Genomic DNA, 25,086 nt, shown 5'->3' with positions numbered 1-25,086 from the left:
ATAACAAAAATGCCGCAAGGCACCAATGAGAAAAACCCTTGCCGGATTTTCGAACGTTAAGCTCTTCCCCGCAGAATGATCTGGCAAGGGCTGTTGAATTATAGCCAAAACAAATTCGATCACGCCTCAATGTATTTCAAAGTGCATGATAACGCCATTCAATTTGAACAAATTAAACTCGAACTTAATACTTTATTTTCATTTATAATATTGTTTTTTTTAATTATTATATTAAATATTGATCAACAATCATGTATAATATAAAACGATACACCGTTGGTAGTTAAATGGGAACAAAGGTTAGGCCCGGACTATTGAAAATTGCATTTTGGAGATCTGAATTCAACTGACAAGCTTGAATGTCGTATTGTCTTACGACTCAAAATATTTTCCTGACGTCAGCCTGATACGTGGCAAAACCACCCTAACCGTTGTTTCAGGTTGACCTCAGGCATGCATTCCTCTAGATCTCGATCACTTCATCTTCATCTTTATCACGTGAAAGTCATGCCCAATCATACAGCACCACGTGTTTTATAATTGCATGTACAAAGAAAATCCCTTCACATCACTTGACCAACTTTACCCTTTCCCTACCGATTTCGACACGTGTTCCACGATTTCGGTCCAGAACCCACCCCAAATGGCCGCGTAGCCATCCTCCGTCCCACGTGGACGCCACAAGCGAATTGTATAATATATATTTGATGTGACGTGGCAACCAATCCTGTATTTACACTACAACGTAAATCCGTTTATGACTTATCGGATTTGTATATGAATTCAACTGAATTGACGTGGCACTGTGTACCAAACTGACGTGGCACCGTATTAAGGATCGAAGACTTCTTGCTAACCAAACGGCAACGGTTTCTTGGCTGAGTTTTAATCACCACATGTCTCAGCAGTCAACACCTGTACACGTGTCACCTATCCAAACATCCCTCTCCACCACGTAACTAACTTCCAAAATGCACCGTGTTGATCATCTCTCTCCTCTTGCTCCCCGCATATAAACTTCACCGAAATGAAAAAATCCTCCGCATTCGATCGATAAATCGATTTGATAAAAATAATAGTAAAATAGGACAATGACTGTGGAAGCAGAGAACAAGATCGATCAAGAAATACCGGTGTCGATGAAGGCGGTGGCTCCGGTGAGGATGGAGGCGGCGGATGTTGAGCAGGAGAGCAGCGGATCGTCGACTGAGGACGTGGAAGAGTCGCCGAGATCGGTGACGAAGTTCCGGCGATACGTGCATAATCAGGTTTTGAGAGTTAAAGAAGAGGAGTTCTTGTTGCTGAGAGAGGATGTTGATGGTGAAGGTAGTTGTTTAAACATGAATAATATTAAAGATCGTAAAAAGAGCGACAGTTATTTCCAAGAACGACATGTAAACTTTCTCGTTTTCGCTCGAACGGCAACGATCTTACCTTGCTCGCCTCTCAGCGGCAAGACGGAGAGAAAGACTGGTGTCAGAGCGGCCTCCCTCTAAAATCTAATGCTGATTCGTAAAGGTTTGTTAATTTTCTTGTTCTCTTTTTGTTTGAATGCTGAGAAAATTGAGGAAAGAGAAAGAAAATAAATATCCGAAGTTTTTGTGATTTTTTTCATTTTAAAACTCGCTTAGATCTTAAATCCTGAATGAAGTCGATTAGATTTATATTTTCCCGTTTGCTGTTTGGCTGAGAAAATTTACAAAATAATTAATTTTCTCGTGTCTACTCCTTCAGGTTTTTAAATTTAAACGAAGGTCCTGTTATCGTCTGTTTGTTTACCGAGAAACCGAGGAAAATTTAAAGTTGTTCACTGATTCCCGCTAAGATATATATTTTTATTTGTTTATAAATTGTAGGATATGGGCCGGATAACCCAAAACAGATATCTGATATTTGAGTTTGTTTAACAGGAGTGGGTTGAGGCTGAGGCTGAGGCGGTTCGAATGGGCCAGAGAATCGAAATTAGTGACGAGAGCTAGTATGCGTGGGAGCCAAAATCTGATCTGTGCTTTTTCTCCGTCCTTTGAATTTTGTAGGTAGAAGACGAAGAAACAGAAGGAGTCTTTGTATGTGTACAAAAAAAAATAATAATAATAACTAAGTAAATACAAGGATGATGGAATTTCCATCATTTTTCTTTCTTCATATAAATCACAAATTTCCATACAACCCTCGAATTCTCAAAACTACAAAAACTTTCCATTAGAGAAACAAACACTCTTCTACGAAAGGGAAAAATAGTAATTTCACCTATGGAGGTGCAATTCAACCAAATCCAACAAGATCACACACACTTTCAAGGGTATTATGATAATTTCACAAAAGTAAAATAATTAAAAAATATGCAATCTTGTTTAAAATCCATTTACGTAGAAATATGCGATTCAACTTAAATCACATTTTGAATAATACAATTTCACACTTGAAAACGTGTAACTCAGATATACTAAAATTACATCATTTTTCATTAGTATCATGATAATTTTGCAAAAGTGAAATAATTAGAAAATGTGTAATTTTATCCAAGATCCACTTTCAAGTGTGATTCGACCTAAATCACAATTAAAAGTAGATAATCTCACACTTGAAAAGTATAATCCGATTGGACCCAATAAGAAATGTGTAATCTTGCCCCATTTAAGGGATAATATGATAATTTCACAAAGGAATGGGGTGACCTCTTATGGTTTTCCAAAACTTAGTTGAAAAATTATTGATATAGTTCTATCATAATTTAAACAGCATAAAGATTGTGGTGCAAGTTTCATTATTGGAGGGCAACAATAGATGCCAATATCAGCTTTCCAATTATTGATGTCTTGTGTTTCCCTTCTTCCACACACAAAGATGAATTATTTATCCTTTGATCTTACGTGGTTATGTTTGACAAGGAAAAAAAAAAATCAAACTTTAATAGTATGGTGCTGAAGAAAAAATCGGTGTTAAAATGGTTTAACGTGTATTAGAAAAACATTGTAATTTTAATTTAATATGTGCGAGTTTGGGTGGGATCAGATATCTTCGTATGCATATCAATAAGCATTACAAAACAATATCACGACACTTTAAAAAATGACAACAAATTTTGCTCACGAAGTCAACAAATGGGAGAGATATTAAACTCCTTATATACTTAACAAAAAATTATAGACTATATGATTAGATATGTTATCGCGAGTGATGAACTTTTTCATTTGTTGATAATAATATTTTAAAATAGTTTATGTAATATAGTGTACGTAATATAGTGTACAAATTGCATTGGTAAAAGCTTTTGGGAACACATTAAAAATTATATTGTTATAAATTATTAATTAAGAAAATTAATATTTATAAATGAATTTAGTTAATTTCATAAAGTTATTCCAATGACTTCGATTTATCGATTGTTAGTAATCAAGACATATACGAAGATACCTTGATTGTAGAATAAAGAAGAAAGTAGTGACTGGTGAGTTTTTGACATTTGAAAAGGTATTGTTGTCCATATGTAAACGTTGTAAATTTGAAACTTGAACCATGAGAAAAAGCACCAACAAAAAGTTTGACAATAAGAGGGTGTTAAGCCTAATTCGGCCTATAGTAAGCCCAATTTAAAAATTGAGATTCGAGTCGAATTGACTTAGGTTTGATTTGGTTTTCTATATCTGAACTAAAGAAATATCAATTCGTTGAGATTGAATGTGACATGAAATTGATGTTAATGTTACTATTTACCAAATTGAGCTTGAACTAATCCTCCTGAATTTGAATAAGCTTTTGTGCAAGTTTAACTCAACTTAAGTTAAAGGCAACATATCATATTATATATAGTTAGATTCAAACTGAGTTGAGTTTAAACACAAGTTGACTTGAGCTTATCTTGAAGCTATAATGAGTAGCTCAAGATTGTTTAAGCTGACCAAAGATGTCATCAAAGGGCTTCCAAAAATAAATAGTATCTCTCATGAGATGCACAATGTCATTGGAGGAAGATTTCAGTTGAACTCGAATTGAGTTGTTGAGTTGAAGCTCTAACTAATTAAAATTCAACTCAAATAAATTCAGATTGGATCCAATTATAATATCATATATTTTTATTTAATAATATGATCTATCTAATATAAATGCAATGGCAGGCCTAGAGGGAGTCAACTATACAAAATTTTCAATTTAGAACATGTAAAATATTAACATAACTCTTAAATTTTTCATAGATCCCTATGAAATTTTATTATTTATTCATTAATCCCATTATGTATTTTATTTTTATTCTACTTTATTCTTTTAAGTTTTAATATGATTGGTTTCATTCATTTATGTGTTCTAAACATGTACACACATATATATAGAGGTGACAATAACAGTAACAATAATAGATTAACCCATTAAATTTAATAAAAAATAATCTTTTACATTATAATTATTAATTAATTAATTAATTGTTTAATTTTTTAACTAATTATGAAAACTGGGTCGAGTGAGCCCATAGGTCTTGTGTTTGGGCCTAAGGTCGAATCCAATTTGTAATAGTAGCAGGTCGGGCTATTTTCCCCTGCTTCAGGTCGGCTTCATCCATTTGAGACGTATATTAATCTTGGAAAAACAACAATGAGAGGTATTAAAGTTACCATTAAAATGTTTTTAGTTATGTGCTGTAGATTCCGAAATCAATTAATTGATTTGTTCGGCAAATGTGGTAAGTTCTATATATGTTCATAACATTAAGGCCATGTTAAAGGAATTTAGGACATTGCTACTAACATTAAATTCATCGCATCTAATTTGAAAGTTTTTATATAGACCAAATTACTAATTTTCACCTGAACTTTGATGGACTTATTTTGTTACCCTTCAAGATTGAAAAAGCCCATTTTCCATCTATCTATACAAGTTAGACGTCAATTTTAATAGTCAAAGGGGTTTTTTTGTCATTTTGTATAATATATATTAGGTTTATTATCAAACATACCTAATAGAACAAACAAATTAAAAATTTTTTTAACTATTTTATATTTTTCTTTTTAAATTTTCACCTATCATTCTTTTTTTTTAATTTTTTAACAGTTAAAAAAAATTCAAATGAAGGAAATCATACAGGCAACAAGGCATCTTAAAGTTGGTGAACGATGAGATTCAATCAAAATAAAGGTTGTCAATTATATATCTTAAGTGAAAATTGACAAATCCACTAACGACACAAAGGTAGAGATAATGAAATGTAATAATAAATGAGGAACAATCTTTGCTGCTGACTTTTATAAATTTAGTTTTCATAATTATTAACAAAGGTGGATATAAATTTTATAATTTTTTAGAGGAATTAGCTTTGGTAAAGACAAAAGGTATTTGGCTTTTTCAACAAATTTATAAATAATATATAACAGGTTAAAAATGAACGCTTCAAACTTAAAGGGTACAAGTTTATTTCAGCAAAGTTCAGGAGGTACACAATCATTCGGCCTTGTATATTTATGGGGTGGTTGCCACTAGTAGTCATTTCTCTAATATCAAGCCAAAAAAAAAAAAACATGGTTATGTTGAAGGGAAGAATATGGCCGTCTATTTTTCTGGTGTCAATTACAACCGTCGTCGGAGTTGCAGGAAGAACACTGTTATCTAGAGAAGAAGATGAAGAGATTGAAAGACAATTAAAGGTTCTAAATAAGCTTGCTTTGAAGACTATTAAGGTAGTCTTCAAAGCAACCGTTGTCGGAGTTGCAGGAAGGAAACTGTTATCTAGAGAAGAAGATGAAGAGATTGAAAGGCAATTAAAGGTTCTAAATAAGCTTGCTCTGAAGACTATTAAGGTAGCCATCATTATTCTTATCTCTGGTCTTATATGTCGAACAATATCATATATATATTGAATTTATGAAGCTTTTACCAGATTTTGCAGACTGAACATGGCGATATTATCGATTGTGTCGATATATACAAGCAACCTTCGTTAGATCATCCTATACTCAAGAACCTTACCATACAGGTATATATACTTCCTGTTTATCTACTTCCATGAAAGACAGATTTTGTAGTTCTTTTAAATGATAAGTTGGAGTAATCATGATCTTCAAATTTGGATTGGATCGGTCGATTTGATTGAGATCCGGCGGTCAATTTGTTCCGAGAGAAATTTTTGTCGCTGTTAAGCTATTACACATATAGTTCTTCCAATTTAACTGCGATTCAAAGACTTGTTGACGTGTCAGTATGACTTCGATTTTTTTTTTTTTGCAATAATAAAGTTGAATTCGAATCAAATTAAAATACGTGAGTAAGTTCAAGCTCGATTTAAATCTTGATATCATTAGTTGGATAAATAGTATCATTGATAAAAAAAATAATGTTCTCAATGAAATAAATAATGTCATTAGGATAGGATTTGAGCTAAATTCTAATTGAGTTACAGAATTGAAACTCAAACTAAAAATTCTCTTGAATCAAGTTGAACATTGAGCTAAGTTGAGTTGGCTTTATTCGAAACTAGCCCTATGCAATAGCTTCGAGCTCTAGTTCAACTAAGGTTCAACACATGACTTCAATTTTTTTTTTTTTTTGTGCAATAGTAGTATTGGATTCATAATGAATCAAACTCAAAAACGAGTTGACTCAAACTCAATTTGAATATAAATATCATTAATAAAATAAATAGTATTATTGACAAAATAAGTAGTATTTCTAACGAGATGAATAATATCATCAATAGAATGAATAATATTATCAAAAAAAATATTCAAATCTAAGTCAAACTGAGTTGTAAATCTCAAAATCTAGCATGAGTTGAGCCAAACACTGAGCCTAGTTGTTTCCAATCGTATCTAACCCTTTGCAATAGCTCGGGTTCTAGCAATTGGCAAAGTTGCCAAGACATATAATGCACCACAAAACTAAAATTCCATTGCAGTATACAATGTAAATGTATATATATGTATTTGAAAACTTCTTGTCTACGGATCCAACTAATTGGACCGAGAAAGACCTGGACCGACCGCTTACTCGGGCCAAGGTCCGATCCAAATCTAAGAACAAGGATAATAATTTGATCACTGTTTCTGTGAAGACAGATGGAGCCTGGTTCTTCCCCTGAAGAGTTTGAAACGTCAAGGAGCTCCTCTATCATCATCACCATTTAACTTCACGAAGATCGAACTGAGATGCGTATCTTGTCAAAGAGGAACTGTTCCAATTCAAAGGATTCAGAAGGAAGATCTCATAAGGCTTAAATTTCTGTCACGAAGGAATGAAGAACGTATATTGATCGAGGTGATCGAGAAAATCTGCTGGCTTCGTAATTAAGTTCAAATATTATCTGAAAAAATTATATTGATTATTAATCTCTGTGATAATAAATCAGAATGCAGCGTGCGCCATGGCTGCACACCCAGAGAAATCATTTTATGGAGGATCGGCTTTGTTTTCTCGAATCGAATCCAGCAAACATTGGGAATTTGTATATTAACTAAAAATTAATTGATAAGATAACTATGTTATGAAATTAATTACATTTCTTAAAATGTTAATATGATTTTGCTGGCTGATAGAGAAGGTAAAACAGGTTGCTACAATATTCTCTGCCCCGGTTTTGTTCAAGTTGGCCCCTACCCAGTCAGCTCAGTTCTACAACTATCGTTCATGATCCTTTTGGAGGCAGTGTGTTCGATCTTGTAGTTTTCAAGGGAGGTAGCCAATTGAAATTTAATCTTTTTGTGAGCTCGAGTGGATGCGGCCTGAGTCAATACGGATTGAATCCATACTTCAACTTATTTTTTTATCTGGTGACACTAGTTATCTTATCAATAATAATATTCATTCTAATAATATTGTTTATAGTGCCAACTAGGGTTGAACTAGAATCGAGTTAACTCGGGCTTGAATGTTGGCTTGACTCCAATTTACTTGGTTGAGTTTAAGCGGAGCTCGAGCCAAACTTGAGGTGGAAAGAGTTTGACTCAATTTAGCTCTCGGACCGGATGGATGGTTTGATAAGTTCGAGTTTGACTCACGGATTGATGTAAGTTATGTCAAACAATTATCAAATTGATATTATTTTTCTTATTATTAAGTAAAACAACATTGTTTTGTTAATGAACTCTAAACTTGAGCCACAGATGTGAATTGAGCTTCAAACTTAAAGATCAAATTGAACTAAAACTACTTTTAACTTTGACTCAACAAACTTGAGCCACCACATTTTTAAATTGAGTCAAACTCAAGCTAATAATGTTTGAGTTTGGTTCAGTTCATATCTAGACCTTCAACCGATAACCTTCCAATGATACTATTTATTAGCTCGAGCTAGATATTCTGACTTCGATCTGAACTTGATTCGACCTCAAGTTGACTCAATTTAGATCGAATCCATTTCTAAGTTTAGTTGAGTTAGGATTGTTAATAAATGTGCTAACATTCGCAAATTACATATAACATATACATACCAAAAATTGGTGGTTCGGTAGACCAGAATCAAAGTTGGCGATCGGATAGTGGCCTGCGAGCCTGTTCACCAGAATGAAGGAGGAAGCTAAACAGATTGGCTGGAAAGGAGAAGCCTACAGTCCAAGAGAAGATGAAGTTATGGACATGGGAAGTGGACAATTCTTCTCAGACCAAGAGCTTAAAACTTGTTTTGCTGCAAAACTTCAGCACGTAGATGAAACAAATCATTACCTGAATCCAGGTCTTTATAAGGTAGAAACTAACACAAGCGATGAACATTGTTATGGTGTTGAGTATAGAAGCTTTACGGGTCCAGCTTTGGATGTTGATGTATTGTTTAGAGGCCCTGGTGGCCTGAAATGTAAAAATAATTGAGTCCCGATGCTCTCTTGGTTCAGCAGTAATTGTTAAATAAATCTCAACTTACTGTTATCTTTTTTCAGAAGCTGGCAGCAACCCTTTGAATTCCTTGTGAATATAGTTGAGTTATATGGTCAAAATTCCTCTTCAATCTAACTTTTAACTTATGGGTACGACTTTTATTAGCAATAAGCTAACATACTCTACGCCAGGCTGCAACCTGTTAGACAAGCTTTGAGCATGGCATCTATTTTTCTAGAAACCATCTAACCTAAAATAAGAATCAAATCCATCGTGACTAATGAAATATGAAATCTAGACGGAACTGAAACAAGATGATATTTGAGATCAATTTGAATTTAAAATAACTCGAACTTTACTTGAGATAGAGGGATGCATTACAAAATGAGAGTTGAAATGTGGGAAGAATATCAAGAGATTTTCAGTTAAATGTAAGGATAAAACTGTTATTTCAATAATATTATTAAAAATATATAATTTTATCTTTTTTTTTTTTTTAAGTTTTGAAAATTGATAATTTCCTCTTTAAACTCACATTTTTTAGGTTTGAAAAATGACTTTTTTCTTAACTCTAGGGTTCCGTACATTTCAAAACTCATTCTTCACCCTTTAGATTTTGCAAAATTTGTCTAACCCTCTCATACATTTCTAGTTTGATGTCCTTTTTCCAACGTCTTATCACTCTGTCTCCGGCCACCTCTATCCCCAAGATTTGAATTATTGTCAGCCTCTCCCTCTCTAGTGGTTTCCCAATGTAGAATCACGTCAAAATTGGCTAAAATCGAGTGAGAGATTCAGCTTGACTTCGACCGATTTTCAACAACATCGCACCCATCTCCTCCCTCCGATTTGTTGAATGGAAGAGGGAGAGAGCATCGATTCGCCACCCATCTCTCGGCTGAAAGTGTTCACAGGTGTTGGCTCGATCTTGGGTTGGACATTCGATCGAAGATGAAGGAGAAGATTGATTTAGGCTTTGTAAAACATGAAGGATGAGGGTGAAATTGTACAATTCAAAACTTTGGGGAGGCGTTTGTAAGGATAAAAATATGTAGAAAATACAAACCCTTATGCAGGGGTGAAATTGTTATTTTTTAAAACCTAGAAAATATAAGTAAGAAAAATTGTTAATTTTTAAAATCTTGAGAGAAAGGGATAAAATTGTATATTTTTAATATTATTGATAAAATAATAATTTTATTCTTTTACCTAATTTAAAATTCAAATATAAGTTTAGAGATAGGTGAATATTTAAATTTTTGAAACCCTATCGGTGGAAACTAGAAAATTGACTAAACCTTGGGTGGGAATAATATTTCGGCCTTTTTTTTTTTAAAATAAAAATGAAAAGATGTAAAAGGAGTAATTTAAGACTTGAAGGAAGTAGAAGAGGTGCTCCACTGGTCCCTGTGCTTTCTCCTGTTTCTTCCGTGAGCAATTCGAGTCGAAGTTTTCTTTCCAACCTCTTAGAATCGAGTTTGAAGCGAAGACGGCTCGAGTAATTGGGTTGTTGAGAGTTAAGCTTTCAGCAAGATGAGTGGTCCAAAGAAGAGGACCTTTCAAATAGAGGCGTTCAAGCACCGGGTCGTGGTGGATCCGAAGTACGCAGAAAAGACTTGGAAGATTTTGGAGCATGCGATTCACGAGATTTATAACCACAACGCTAGTGGACTTAGCTTTGAAGAGCTTTATAGGTCCATTTCTGAGCCTTTTTCGTGGCAAAATTTTGTGATTTATGTGTCAACTTTTACTGGGAATTGATTAAAAATTTCTCGGAGGATAATTTTTATTTATTTATTTTAAGTGTTTTTGAGTTGATTTGTTGATTCTGCAAATTGGTTTTTGGTTTTGTGTGGTTTTGTTTGGTGGGTGTTGTTGTTTGGAGATAGTGAATAGCTTTGATTTTGAACTTTTGAGTTGTGAAGAATCTGTAGTGATACAGAGAATTTGATTATAATTGGTTGAGATGTATTGATTGTGGTGACGGCTTCTTTCTTTTGTGCGAATATGTTTTGTGGGCAATGCTTGGAAATGAGCTTAAGCAATCGTAATAGGGTGATTAGCTGAACTGATTACTGAAAGTTTGTTAGTTTCTTTCAGTTTTAGCAATTATGTGGCGTTCAGTGAGGTGCAAGATAGAGGACTACGTCTATATGATACTGGGAAAGTAGCTGTATTGACTATTATGTTTTTTCTGTTTACTCTTAGAATTTGGGTTTTGGAGAAATATCTGCTGTTGTAAATATGTGATAATGAATAAGAAACAGGAGGTCACTTGTTCAAGAATGTTGCTGTGTGTTTGTGTATGCTGCTAGATTGATGTCTGTTTCTTTTTAGCTCTTGTTTCCTCCTTGGTCTTTTACTTATTTCCAGTATATTAGCTACCCTAAAATCACAGGTTATGTTTCTCATCCATGTTGGAGTCATCCTGTTGGCTTATACAAGTCATGAACTGAACTTTTGATCGATAATTTTAAAGGCCAATGATTAAATTGTTTGGATAGCATACATATTTTACTGGAAAAGGAACTTTGCCTTGCAAATAAATAGTTTATTTCCTTGCTGTCTCTTAAAGGGTGGTTTTATGGATATTTCTTTCTGTCTCTTCATCGTTGTACCTGGAGAATTAGACTTGTACCATTGAAATTTTAGTGGATGTTATGGATTATTTATCATATTGTTGTTTTGGGATGAATTTGGAAGATTTACCTCTTCCTCTTTGTTTGTATGTTTTCCCTCATTTGACTGGTTTATTCTTGATAACTAGGGAATTCTGTATTACTTAATGTGTAAATCAATTTCTTGGATTGGAAGTTTTTTGTTCTGCTCTTTGCTTTTTTGTGTATTACCAAACTTCTTGGGTGCTTTGGTTTTTATTTTCTTCAGTTGTTAGTACCAATAGTTTCAAGAATTCTTCTGATGCTTATGCAAATCCTATTTAATGACATCTGATATTATTCGGCATGATCCTTTTTAACTAATGCTTCTAATGTTCACATACCTCATTGCATTCAGGAATGCTTACAATATGGTGCTTCACAAATTTGGTGAGATACTCTACCTTGGACTTGTGAAAACAATGAGTTATCATCTAATAGAAATATGCAAATCAATTGAAATAGCTCAGGGGGGGCTATTTTTGGAAGAGCTGAATAGAAAATGGGCAGATCATAACAAGGCATTGCAAATGATCAGAGACATATTAATGTACATGGATAGGACTTTCATCCCAAGCACCCACAAAACTCCAGTACATGAGCTAGGATTGAATCTGTGGAGGGATGTTGTTATTCACTCCAGCAAAATCCAGACTAGGCTTCGGGATACACTTCTTGAACTTGTGCAGAGAGAAAGGAGTGGTGAAGTTATTAACAGGGGTTTGATGAGAAATATTACAAAGATGCTCATGGATTTAGGTTCTTGTGTTTACCAGGATGATTTTGAGAAGCATTTTCTTGAAGTTTCGGCTGATTTTTACCGTCTTGAATCTCAGGAGTTCATTGAATCTTGTGATTGTGGGGAATACCTAAAGAAAGCTGAAAGACGTCTAAATGAAGAAATGGAGAGAGTGTCTCATTACTTGGACGTAAGAAGTGAAGCCAAAATAACTAATGTGGTGGAAAAGGAAATGATTGAAAGTCACATGCAAAGACTAGCTCATATGGAGAACTCTGGCATTGTTAATATGCTTGTGGATGACAAATATGAGGACCTGGGGAGGATGCATTCTTTATTCCGCCGGGTGCCAAATGGTCTCATATTAATAAGAGACGTCATGACTTCATACATTCGTGATACTGGTAAACAGCTAGTTATTGATCCAGAAAGATTAAAGGATCCTGTAGATTTTGTGCAACGTCTTTTGGATTTAAAGGATAAATATGACAAGATTATCAGTACAGCTTTTAACAATGACAAGACATTCCAAAATGCTTTAAATTCGTCTTTCGAGTACTTCATTAACCTGAATTCACGGTCTCCTGAATTTATTTCTTTGTTTGTGGATGACAAGCTCCGGAAAGGACTGAGAGGGGTAAGTGAAGAGGATGTGGAGAATGTACTTGATAAAGTCATGATGCTCTTCCGTTACCTCCAAGAGAAAGATGTATTTGAGAAGTACTACAAACAACACTTAGCCAAGAGGCTTCTTTCGGGGAAAACAGTCTCTGATGATGCAGAAAGAAGTCTTATTGTTAAACTCAAAACAGAGTGCGGATATCAATTCACTTCAAAGTTGGAGGGTATGTTCACTGATATGAAGACATCCCAGGATACAATGCAAGGATTTTATGCAAACTTGGGTTCTGATTTAGGGGATTCTCCTACCCTAACTGTCCAGGTGCTCACTACAGGTTCCTGGCCTACTCAACCAAGTGCTGCATGCAGTCTCCCTGCAGAAATTCTAGGAATATGTGAGAAATTTAGGAGTTATTATCTTGGGACCCATACAGGACGGAGATTGACATGGCAAACAAATATGGGCACAGCTGATTTGAAAGCAACCTTTGGGAAAGGGCAGAAACATGAGTTGAATGTTTCCACTTACCAGATGTGTGTGCTGATGCTGTTCAATAATGCTGATCAGTTGAGTTACAAAGAAATTGAGCAAGCCACTGAAATACCTGCCTCAGACTTGAAGAGATGTCTGCAGTCTCTGGCCTGTGTTAAGGGGAAGAATGTTCTACGGAAGGAACCCATGAGCAAAGACATAGCTGAGGATGATGCCTTCTTCTTCAATGATAAGTTCACAAGCAAGTTTGTTAAGGTTAAGATAGGCACTGTGGTTGCACAAAGGGAAACTGAGCCAGAAAATCAGGAAACCAGGCAGAGAGTGGAGGAAGATAGGAAACCACAGATTGAGGCAGCGATTGTGAGGATCATGAAGGCAAGACGGGTCTTGGATCACAATAACGTTGTCACTGAGGTTACAAAGCAGCTGCAGTCCCGGTTTCTGCCAAATCCTGTTGTAATTAAAAAGCGAATAGAGTCGCTTATTGAGAGGGAGTTCCTAGAAAGGGATAAAGTGGATAGGAAATTATATCGGTACCTTGCTTGAAAAAGAAACTGTCTTGTTTTGTCACCTTATCGGGGCATTTCATCTGAGTCTGTAAGTTCTCATCCATTTGTAAGTTTGAATGTTACTTGAATGATTACAGGTCCAGCTTGATTTTATTCTAGACATTTATTTGCTGCATTTTATCCCTTTATTTTTTAAATTTTGTTTAGGGTTGATTTCTATCCTAACCAATGTTCATGTTGCGTGTTTTATTCTCAAAAGTTTTGACATGTGCAACTATATTGCCCCAGCATAAACACAGAATAAGAAAATTGAACGAACTACCCAGAATGTTTTGAAGGAAGCAGACTTCTAGTTTAGAAGTTGGAGATAAGATATTGGAGGAAACTAAACAGAATGTTTTACATGTGAAATGATCTGTTTAGTTACCTCCAATTCTTACATACAACTGATAAATCCACAGCATAAACAGAAAGATTTTAGAGAATGAACTTATTGTTGCAATCTAGAAGTTGGAGATAAGATATTGGAGGAAATTAAACAGAATGCTGTAATTTTTACCTATATGTTTAGTTCCCTCCAACTCTTACATACAACTTATAAAATCTCAGGCTTAGAACTCGTGTTGAATGCTTCTTGAGAGCAAGCTGTATTTATAAGCAAGGCAAACAATAGAGGGGAACACTTTTCAGTGGCTTGGAAAGCAAGAACTGAATGAATGTTACTAAACAGATTGTAGACTGTAGTGTCAGTCAAGATTTGGTTTCTGTTAGGGGATCATATGACATGCTTTGTACAGTACAGGCTTGTGGAATGCATTTTTATTTTTTCCGAATTAAAGGTTTTTTTTTTTTTCTACCCATTAGAGGGTCATGATTCTAACGTTGGAAGCATGAAAAACAGATGATTGACTTGTATGCTGCAAATACTAAAATTCTACTATGGCTTTGGTAACTTTCAACTAGAGGTGTAAACAAATCAAATTGTTTGAGTTTCTCGCAACTTGGTTTATGTCGAGTCTTGTGCAGTTCGATTATTGTTAAGCCAAGCATGATTTTGAACTTGTTAGTTGGGCAATTTGGTAAGCTCATGAGCTCATGATTCGATTTGAGTAACATGTTAATAAACCCCAAAAAATTTTGAAGCTTGCACTTAAATCTTTAGAATCTTATATTCTAATTTTGAATATAAAAATAATTAATAAATATATAAGTTATAAAGTTTAAGTATAATTTTTTTAACCAAACTTGAGTTAACATTCCTTTCTCAAGCTCTAATTTAGTTAAAAAACTTTCCATTTTACAAGCTCAAGTTATGCTTTAATATTATCAAGCAAAAGTTAAGCTAAATAGTAATCAGTTTGATTACACCCTCGTTTATACTCTTTTTCTAAAGGCTTAACAAGATCTATACATGTATGTTGTTTGGTCAACACAAACTAACAAGCAAGTCCAAATAATATTGAGTGCAGTTTTAGGCTAAATGGACTCCCAAAATACCTCTCTCCATGTGCTTCTTATTCTTGTGAAAACTCGTCAATTCGTATCAAACGTTTCCAACGCTAGCCGTAACTTGATTCAATCTCAGAACCTTTCATTTACCAGAGCTTCATTCTAAGTGAAAGTCACATTTTTGGGGCCATAATAACAAATAGAACACTTGTCATACAATATGGGAGTGTCCCTTCCCACCTTTCTTTTCTTAATTTGGCCAAAAGACTATTTCCCACCTAAGTTTAGGTGTGATTCCAAACATACTTATGGAGTTTGAAAAACTCAAAATCCCACCCATTGATCAATTAGAGTTTAATTTTTCAGTTAAATATAGGGATAAAATTGTTATTTTACTAATAATATTAAAAAATATAAAATTTATTATATTTTTCTCTCTTAAGTTTTAAAAACTAATATTTCACCCCTAAAAAAGTTTTTAAACTTTGAAAAATCATATTTTTACCCCCAAAACCTTTGAATTTTTTTCTTTTCCTCCAGCCACTTTCTCCAATAATTTGGAAAGGGTGTCGACAAAGCTTGTTTACCGACAAAGAGATCTAGATCTCTTCATCGGCAAAAAATGAAGAGATTTGGGCAAAGAGATTTCAGATCTCTTCGTCAACTAAGAGATCTGGATCTCTTCATCGATAAAGAGATTTGGACCCTTCGTTGACGAAAAGATCTGGATCTCTTCATTGATGAAGAGTCTAAATCTCTTCGCCTAGATCTCACCAATCTCTTCGTCTTTGACAAAAAGATCCATTTCATATTTGTTTACGTGTATAGACCAATGGTTTAGGATAGAAAATAGAAGTCGTCGACGTCGGAGATAGTGGCCAGAGAGGTGAAGAAAAAATTTTGGAGGAAAACGTGACTTTTAAAAGTTAGAAAACTTTAGTTAAGGGTGAAGTTGTTAGTTTTTAAAACTTATGAGGAAAAAAATAACAAAATTTATATTTTTTAATATTATTAATAAAATAACAATTTTACCCTTGTTTTTAATTGAGAATTTTAACAGCAATAACATTATGGGTGGACTTCAGATTTTTTAAATCCTATTGGTATAACTTTAAGAACACACTTAAACTTGGGTGGGATACAGAGCTTTGGCCTCTTGATTTTTACTCATAGTGGATATCACTCAATTATTTAGGTGTGATGGTTTTGTCCAATGATGGATGCAATCCAACCCAGATTGAATTTAGAGAGTTGTTCAGCTCTGGGTTCTTAGTTCTATTTGAGCTAGATTTCCGATATACATTTCATCGATTTTGTTGCATTGAAACTTGTTTTGTTAATAACTTTTCTTTCATATTCTTTTTTGATACTTTTTTTAGATTGGATCTTTTCAAGAGACTCTTCTCAAACTCAATTTTAAAGTAATTTTTTCATACTCACGTCAATCTTAAATTAACCCTTGATTCAGATGGACTTGGTTTGAATAAATCTCTTTTATGATTTTAATCAAGTCTAATAACACAATGTTGCATGTAATATTGATTTATTTATATATACAATAAAACTATGTGTATCTATTTTGGATACACAAATGTGTACATATTTATATGTGTTATCATGTGATTGAATGATTTTGAATTAAGAATAAAACAATAACAAATCATATGATGACACATATGAGTATGTATACATTTATATATCTAAAATAGATACACATAGTATTGCTCTTATATATATAAAAATTATGTGGTATTTTTTATCCACATTTTATCTTAACAGTTCGTCCCTATATTCTTAAATCCTAGTATTAAACCCACGGAAGCAAACCAAAGTCGTCTTCTTCTTCTTGAACCTCTTGACTTAAGTTTTGTATTTGCCCTGCCCTAAAGCTCTCTCTTTGTACCTGGGGAAAGACTACCTAATAAAACCCTTAAACCCTCAAAGCCGCCATCTTCGCCACCCTCTTCCTCCCCACACTAAAACAAACCCATGTCGGCGAAATGGCGCGCGTTGCAACACCGCCACCGTTACACATACAACGCCGTCGTTTTCCCCTCTTCATTCTCAGACTCTTTAACCCAATTCTTAGCATCTCCACCTGACGATGAGGGGTCTTCTTTTTCAAAATTTTGGAGTGAGTTAAAAGAGTTAGCTTCACTCAACTCTACTTATTCACAAATCAACCACGCGAAGAAACTCGCTTCATCTTTCACTGAGTTGCTATTATCGAGTGCTGATGAGTCTTTGAACCTGAAAGCTACGCGGGTCTACTTAGAAGTTTTGTTTTTGGAGAATTCTTCTCCGTTGCATAGAACTTTGGTTTCTGCTTTGGGGAAACTTAGAAAGTTTGAGTCTTTGATTTGTTCTTGTTTCCGTGAGCTTTGCAATGAGTATGGCGGTAAGAAGAGGTTTTGTGTGTCACGTGTGGCTTTGTCTGTAATGGGTATGCCAAAGTTGGGGTTTTTAGTTGATGTGATTGAAGATTGTGCCGTTTCGGTCGCTGAAGATGTCGTTTTGGGGCTGAATAGTGTGATTTTGGAGGTTCAAGAGTTGTCTAGACCTTCTCCTATAGTTATGGAGCAGTGCCAGGAGAGTTTGTCTTGTCTGTACTATTTGCTTCAGCGGTTTCCAGCTAAATTTAGAGACTTGAGTGATCCTGATTGCGGCTGTGGAGGTGGAGAATTGAAGGCTTTGGAAAAGGGTTTTGGAGTTATGATAAGTATCTTGAAATCAGTGGTTTTTACGAGAGATTGTTTCGTGGCCGCTGGGGTGGCATTTTGTGCTGCTTTACAAGTGTGTTTGAGTCCTCAAGAACTTGGTTCGTTCATCATTGAAGGTATTTTTTATCAAACAAATTGCAATCTTAGTAATAATGACTGTAATAGTGAGTTTGATGATGCGATTGGGAAGGTTCCTTATAATGGAGATGTTTGTAGTGAAATCCGTAGTTTTTCAGTATTGAATAGACTTTGCTTGATTCGAGGGATACTCACGGCTGTTTCGAGAGATGTACTCAATATCCCCTTTTCTGTGTCTTCGAATAATTCGAATTTTACCAAAAATATCAGTAGCTCTGTAAAGACTATATTGTATAATGGGATTTTGCCTGAGTTGTGTGATTACTGTGAGAGCCCAACTGATAGTCATTTTAACTTTCATGCATTAACTGTGATGCAAATATGTTTGCAACAGATAAAGACCTCAATTTTGGCTAATTTAACCTATACATCGGATAATTATGATCCGATTCCGGAGGATATGGGGACACGGATTTTGAGAATCATATGGAATAACTTGGAGGATCCTCTAAGTCAAACAGTAAAGCAAGTTCATCTTGTTTTTGATCTATTCTTAGATATTGAATCTACTCTTCGTCGGGGTGAAGGTGGTGAGAGAATTAAATCCTTCTTACAAAAGATTGCTTCTGATCTTCTTTGCCTAGGGCCACGGTGTAAGGGGAGATACGCTCCCTTGGCTTCACTGACTAAGAGATTGGGCACAAAACCTATGTTGGATATGAGTCCTAACTTGTTATTTGAAACGGTCCAGGCCTATATTGATGATGATGTGTGCACTGCTGCCACATCTTTCCTGAAATGTTTCCTTGAATGCTTACGTGATGAGTGTTGGAGTTCTGATGGTATTGAAGGGGGCTATGCTGTTTATAGAGGGCACTGCTTGCCTCCTTTTTTGTTTGGACTTGCTTCAGGAACTTCAAAGCTCCGCTCAAATTTGAATACTTATGCTGTTCCAGTTATTTTAGATGTGGATGTGGATGGTGTTTTTCCTATGCTTGCCTTCATCTCGGTTGAGCCTAGCGAGGGGAACAGATTGTCATATCCAAAGCTTGTATGTACTAACATGGAACTCAGAGTTGAGCAACAAGTAGCTGTTTTAGTCTCTTTACTTAAGGTATCTCGTTCACTTGCTTTAATTGAAGGGGATATCGATTGGTGGAAAAATTCTGCTGAGCTAAGCACAGAGAGTGTGTTGGAAAATGAATGCAATAATTGTTACGCTCTAGTTTGCATTAAGGGAATAAAGTTTAAGGTTGTGGTTGACTGGCTAGTCTTGGCACTGACCCATGTTGATGAGTCACTCCGTGTAGATGCTGCAGAATCTCTTTTCTTAAATCCCAAGACAGCTACTCTGCCTTCCCATTTAGAACTAACTCTGATGAAGGAAGCTGTGCCATTGAACATGAGGTGTTGCTCAACAGCATTTCAGATGAAGTGGACAAGCTTGTTTAGAAAGTTTTTCTCTCGAGTTCGAACTGCCTTGGAGAGGCAATTTAAGCAGGGTGGCTGGCAACCTACTGTTTCCTTCAGAGACAATGATGGGTCATGCACTGGAACAGAGGAAACTGTAATTAGGAGAGCTGAGGATCTATTTAATTTTATGAGGTGGTTGAGCAGTTTCCTATTTTTCTCATGCTATCCTTCTGCTCCTTATAAGCGAAAAATAATGTCCATGGAGCTTATTCTTACAATGGCAAGCATTTGGTCTATCACACCTTCTCAGGAAAAACCTGGTTCTGTATCTCCTGAAAGTTGCCTTTATCCTTACAATAAAGGATTCACTTCACCAGATTCAACACTAGTGTTAGTTGGATCAATTATTGATAGTTGGGACCGGCTGAGGGAGAGTTCTTTTCGTATATTACTGCATTTTCCTAACCCACTACCTGGTATTTCAAGTGAAGACATGGTCCAAAAAGTAATAGCATGGTCTAAAAAATTAGTCTGCAGTCCACGTGTGAGAGAGAGTGATGCTGGGGCTCTAACTTTACGGCTTATGTTTAGGAAGTATGTCTTGGAGCTTGGGTGGATAGTCAGAGTTTCAGACATTGTTTGTCTTCCTTTGCAGCCTCAGCAGGTCAACAGAGATGAGCAGGTTTGTAAATCTAGGCCACCTGCTATAGAATATGTGAAATCATTAATTGATTGGTTGGAGGTTGCAGTAGAGGAGGGAGAGAAGGATCTTTCTGAAGCCTGTAAGAACAGTTTTGTTCATGGTATATTACTTGCTCTCCGATATACTTTCGAGGAATTGGATTGGAATTCTGATGCCATATTGTCGGGTTATTCAGAGATGAGATTACTATTAGAGAAGCTCTTGGAGCTGGTCATGCAAATAACTTCATTGGCACTTTGGGTGGTTTCTGCTGATGCTTGGTATCTGCCTGAGGACATGGATGACATGATTAATGATGATAGTTTCTTGTTGGATGTCTCTGAGGAGATGGATGGGCCCACACAAGCTTTAGAGGATGAAGATAAGAAATCAAAACCTACAGAAGATGTAAGGTCATCAGGACAGATTGTTATGGTTGGTTGCTGGCTGGCTATGAAAGAGGTAATTTCCATATTATTTCCTATCAATATTTTGGTACTGAATGCTGGTAATAATGTTGGCTTTCTAATAACTATGCATAATTGCTGAAGTCCAAGCAATTGAAAATGAATTTTTGACGTTGATGTTAATGACAGCACATTTTTTGTTTTCAGGTGAGTCTTCTTTTGGGAACTATCATAAGAAAAATTCCTTTGCCAAGTAATGATTGTTCAGATTCAGTAGAATCTGAGAATCGTTTTTCCAATGCTGCTGATGTCTCAATGACGACATTCTCTGTTCCAATGCTTGACTTGAAACAACTTGAAAAAATTGGGAACCATTTCTTGGAAGTCCTTTTGAAGATGAAGCATAACGGTGCAATTGATAAGACAAGGGCTGGGTTTACAGCTCTTTGCAACCGTTTACTTTGTTCGAATGATCCAAGGTAAGTTTCCATTTTTCTTTTTCAACCGGTGGATTCTGATCTTATGCTCAATTTCTTGTCTCGTCTTCTTTTATCACCATTTTGTCATACATATAAGAACATAGCAATCTTTTCATCATCCGCAGAGTTAAAGGGATGCCTAATTTATCCCATCGGTCATAATCTTTTTACGCTCCTTGCTTCCTAAAAATGGGGGAGGGCAATTGGGCGAAGAAGTCTCAGCCATCTAATATTTTTGGTTTCGCAATTAAAAGTAATAATGGGTTCCTTTAGCAGGAGGGGGCTGTTTAGAAGTACCCCTAGACTATGCCAGTGCATTTATATGTGTTATAATGGACATAATAACATTTTCAAGTTCTTATTGGATCTATTTGGCTTGTAATGCAAAAGATATTCTGAATGTAGAAGTTTTCCCAGTATACAGTTAGCTAGCTTTGTGAAATAGTATTCTATACTATAAGGTGTTGTTTATCTTTGCAGACTTTGTAGGTTGACAGAGTCCTGGATGGAGCAACTTATGGAAAGAACTGTGGCCAAGGGACAAGTAGTGGATGATTTGTTAAGAAGAAGTGCAGGTATTCCTGCTGCTTTCATTGCTCTATTTCTTGCAGAACCAGAAGGTGCACCGAAGAAGCTTCTCCCGCAAGCACTTCGGTGGCTAATAGATGTAGCTGACAGGTCGTTGCTGGACCTAACTGAAACCAAAGGATTAAAAAAAGAATCTCAGTGTTTATTGGAAAATTCAAACCAACAGTTGAAATCTGCGCTGCCATCTGAGATGAATGCAACTTTCAAATCGTCTAAAATTCGCGATGAGGGTGTCATTCCAACAGTGCATGCATTCAACATCATTAGAGCTGTATTTAATGATACCAACCTAGCTACTGACACCTCTGGTTTTTCTGCTGAAGCTTTGATTGTTTCAATACGCTCATTCTCTTCTCCATACTGGGAAATTCGGAACAGTGCTTGTCTGGCATACACTGCCTTGGTACGTCGTATGATTGGATTTCTTAATGTTCAAAAACGAGAATCTGCACGGCGTGGTCTAACTGGGCTTGAATTTTTTCATAGGTACAATTTCTTTGACCAAAACTTAAACTTCTGTATCTTTAAAAGCTTCCACAAAAAGAGTTTGTGCTTGTCTAAACTGTGTCATTTTTATAGTTTAGAATTGCTTTTTGTTTCTTCTAATAATATTTAACAATTATTTAATCTGCTTTCTTGAAGGTACCCCTCATTGCATTCATTTATATTCAACGAACTGAAACTTATAACTGAGTTGCTTGGTGACACCTCATTGAGTCAATCAGAATCCAACTTAGCAAATGTTGTGCACCCAAGCTTGTGTCCCATGCTGATTCTTCTATCTAGGCTCAAACCTTCACCCCTCGCAAGTGAAAATGGGGATGACCTGGATCCTTTCCTTTTCATGCCATTCATTAGAAGGTGCTCAACCCAAAGCAATCTAAAAGTTCGTATCCTTGCATCCCGAGCTTTAACAGGCCTGGTGTCTAATGAGAAACTGCCTGTTGTCCTTCAGAATATAGCATCTGAACTACCTTATGTTGGGGACCATAACACAGCTATTCCCGCTTCTTCTTCGTGCCCAACCTCTGGAACCCACCGAGCTAACTCCAATTTAATTCATGGAATTCTGTTGCAGTTAGGTTCTCTTGTGGATACAAATTGTAGAAACTTAGGTGACTTTTCAATGAAGGATCAGATTCTTGTTGACTTAATCAAAGTTCTTGGGAGATGTTCATGGATTGCAAGCCCTGAAAGGTGCCCTTGCCCCATTGTCAATGCCTCTTTCTTAAGAGTGCTTGATCACATTCTCTGTATTGCAAGAACAGTCCATATAAGCGGTAGTTTTTATGCTGTACGCAACCTACTTTTGGAGTTATCTACTGAGTGCTTAGATGTTGAAGCTTCTTATGGGCTGTCATATTATGACCCAACAATTGCTGAACTTCGGGAACAAGCGGCTAAATCGTATTTCAGTTGTGTGTTTCAGGCATCTGAAGAAGCAGATGAAGTTGTTTTTCAGATGCCGCAGAGACGTTCTCCTCTTAATTCAAAGTTATCTAAAATACCTGAAATGGAGAATTCTTTTGCTGGGCTCCAGGAGAGGCTGGTCCATTCCTTGTCAGATTCATCTTATGAAGTTCGACTTGCAACATTAAAGTGGCTGCTTAAGTTCCTGGAATCAAGAAAATCAGATAGAGAGGTCAGTGATTTGTTAGGCAGTGAATTGCGGAACATTCATAACTGGATAAAAAGTAACCTGCAGGACACATTGATGAGCCGTTTAGAGTTAGACAAGAGTCATAGATGTACAAACTACATTCTCAGGAATCTTTTCACTTGGAACATTCTGCTGTTTCAGAAACCCAGCGATGAAGTGACTGCTGAAACAATTTATGTTGGAGGGATGGATTGTGATTCTGTATTCCAGCTTTGGGATAGGCTGATATCCCTGTATGAGCTCACAAGACATACTAAAACTAAAGAGACACTCATCAGGTGTTTGGCAATATGCATACGGCGGTTTGCAGATGCATATACTAACTCAGTTCTTGATTTAGAGAAGAAGAAAACCATGGAGTTCACTGAGTCTGATCATTTGGAAAGATCAGCTCGTTTATATGCTTGCATTACTGCTTTTGTTGACATGATTAGGGAGCATAGTGCCCCATCAGAGCCAGTGAATATGCGCAGGGCAGCAGCTGAATCTATAGCAGCATCAGGTTTGCTCGAACAAGCTGAATTTGTGGGTTCTTATGTGGTCAACCACCAAATCCCGCCTGAAACTTTAGGTATGCATTTTGAACAACAAGAAGCCATTAATATGTATGCTCGTCAAGTACTAGCTTTATGGTTTGCATGTATCAAACTACTGGAGGATGAAGATGATGGGATTAGACAAAGGCTTGCTGTTGACGTCCAGAAGTGTTGTAATTCAGAAAGACACAGAAATAGCTCTCATGCTAGAGAGGCTCCAATCCAAGTGGAAAAAGTGATTGAATCTAGTTTTGAGTACCTATCCTCTATCTTCGGTTGCTGGATCGAATTTTCTGAATCCCTTCTTCGATGGGTGCATAATGCAGCAAGCCAGGTAGTATCAGAAGGGGATCTAGTAAGGCGGGTTTTTGACAAGGAAATTGATAATCATCATGAAGAAAAGCTTTTGATCAGTCAAATATGTTGCTCTCAATTGGAGAAGATTCCTATTTCAAAATCCTGGACAGTTGACACATCGAATAAAGATCAAATCAAAAACTATTTACGCAGATGGAGAAAGAAATTCAGCCATCAGTTAATGTCTTTTGCTAAAGATCAGAGTAGCAGGATGGGAGGAATTTATTGGATTGGTGGTTTTGGCAACCACAAGGATTCATTTCTACCAGTTTATTCAAATCTGCTTGGTTTTTATGCACTCTCAAGCTGCATCTTTAATGGGGAAATTGAAGATGGTATGTCTCTACTATCTGATGTGATTGAACTTGGTAAAGTTATCAGTCCATTTATTAGGAACCCTTTGGTTCATAACCTGTATTTGTTAGTAGTTAAGTTACATGAGAGAAAGATAGGTGCTTTAGCTGAACAAACAGTGAAGTTCACAGATGACATGATTTGGGAGGCTTTTGACCCCTATTTTCTTCTTAGATAAGATTGAAAGCATTGATGTTGTATTATAGCATTTTAATTCATTAAGCAATGAAGGGAATAATTGATTTTATTTTATTCCCCACATTTTTAGTCCAAAGTATACTCTTGTTTAGGGTGGATTTAACTCGAGCCAAACACAAAACAAAAATCAGCTTGAACTTGCCTCTAATCCAAAAATTCTAACTCAAATTGATAATGAGTTATTGGATTATTTGTCTAAAAGCCGTCAAAGAGAAAGAATAAAGGTCATCAAAGATGGAAATAAAGAATTGTTAGAGAGAAATCCAAAAATAGATGGGTCATCATTGATTGAAAAATCATTAAAGAATATGGATTTGTTAGCAGTTTTTTGACAACTTCACAAAATCAAG

At 35.8% G+C, this 25,086-nt stretch overlaps 3 protein-coding genes across 6 annotated transcripts; all 3 read left to right on the top strand.

Moving 5' to 3' along the window:
* Window positions 1-5,444: 5,444 nt before the first annotated feature.
* LOC123198321 lies at window positions 5,445-7,744 on the top strand. Of its 2 annotated transcripts, none has more exons than XM_044613007.1 (3): window positions 5,445-5,789; window positions 5,879-5,965; window positions 7,044-7,744. In XM_044613007.1, exons 1-3 carry the CDS (start codon window positions 5,454-5,456, stop codon window positions 7,110-7,112), a joined length of 492 nt encoding a protein of 163 aa, XP_044468942.1. In that variant the 5' UTR covers window positions 5,445-5,453; the 3' UTR covers window positions 7,113-7,744. The 2 variants fall into 2 exon arrangements, with proteins under 2 accessions (XP_044468942.1, XP_044468941.1); XM_044613006.1 differs by having other exon boundaries at window positions 5,870-5,965; window positions 7,044-7,743.
* Window positions 7,745-10,162: 2,418 nt separating this feature from the next.
* On the top strand, window positions 10,163-13,990 carry LOC123197903 (cullin-3B-like). The gene is made up of 2 exons (XM_044612411.1): window positions 10,163-10,490; window positions 11,812-13,990. The coding sequence occupies exons 1-2, from the start codon at window positions 10,330-10,332 to the stop codon at window positions 13,850-13,852; spliced, it is 2,202 nt and encodes a 733-aa protein (XP_044468346.1). The 5' UTR covers window positions 10,163-10,329; the 3' UTR covers window positions 13,853-13,990.
* A 3,050-nt stretch (window positions 13,991-17,040) lies between these two features.
* On the top strand, window positions 17,041-24,785 carry LOC123197862 (thyroid adenoma-associated protein homolog). Of its 3 annotated transcripts, XM_044612336.1 has the most exons (5): window positions 17,966-18,100; window positions 18,457-20,619; window positions 20,772-21,043; window positions 21,524-22,117; window positions 22,274-24,785. In XM_044612336.1, exons 2-5 carry the CDS (start codon window positions 18,523-18,525, stop codon window positions 24,714-24,716), a joined length of 5,406 nt encoding a protein of 1,801 aa, XP_044468271.1. In that variant the 5' UTR covers window positions 17,966-18,100; window positions 18,457-18,522; the 3' UTR covers window positions 24,717-24,785. The 3 variants fall into 3 exon arrangements, with proteins under 3 accessions (XP_044468270.1, XP_044468269.1, XP_044468271.1); XM_044612335.1 differs by having other exon boundaries at window positions 17,041-20,619; window positions 21,533-22,117; XM_044612334.1 differs by having other exon boundaries at window positions 17,042-20,619.
* The last annotated feature ends 301 nt before the right edge of the window (window positions 24,786-25,086 follow it).

The sequence above is a fragment of the Mangifera indica genome, chromosome 15 (assembly GCF_011075055.1).
Source record: "Mangifera indica cultivar Alphonso chromosome 15, CATAS_Mindica_2.1, whole genome shotgun sequence".
Classification (NCBI taxonomy): Eukaryota; Viridiplantae; Streptophyta; class Magnoliopsida; order Sapindales; family Anacardiaceae; genus Mangifera; species Mangifera indica.
The sequence above is the reverse complement of the archived record's forward strand: the minus strand, read 5'-3'. Positions and strand labels throughout refer to the sequence as shown.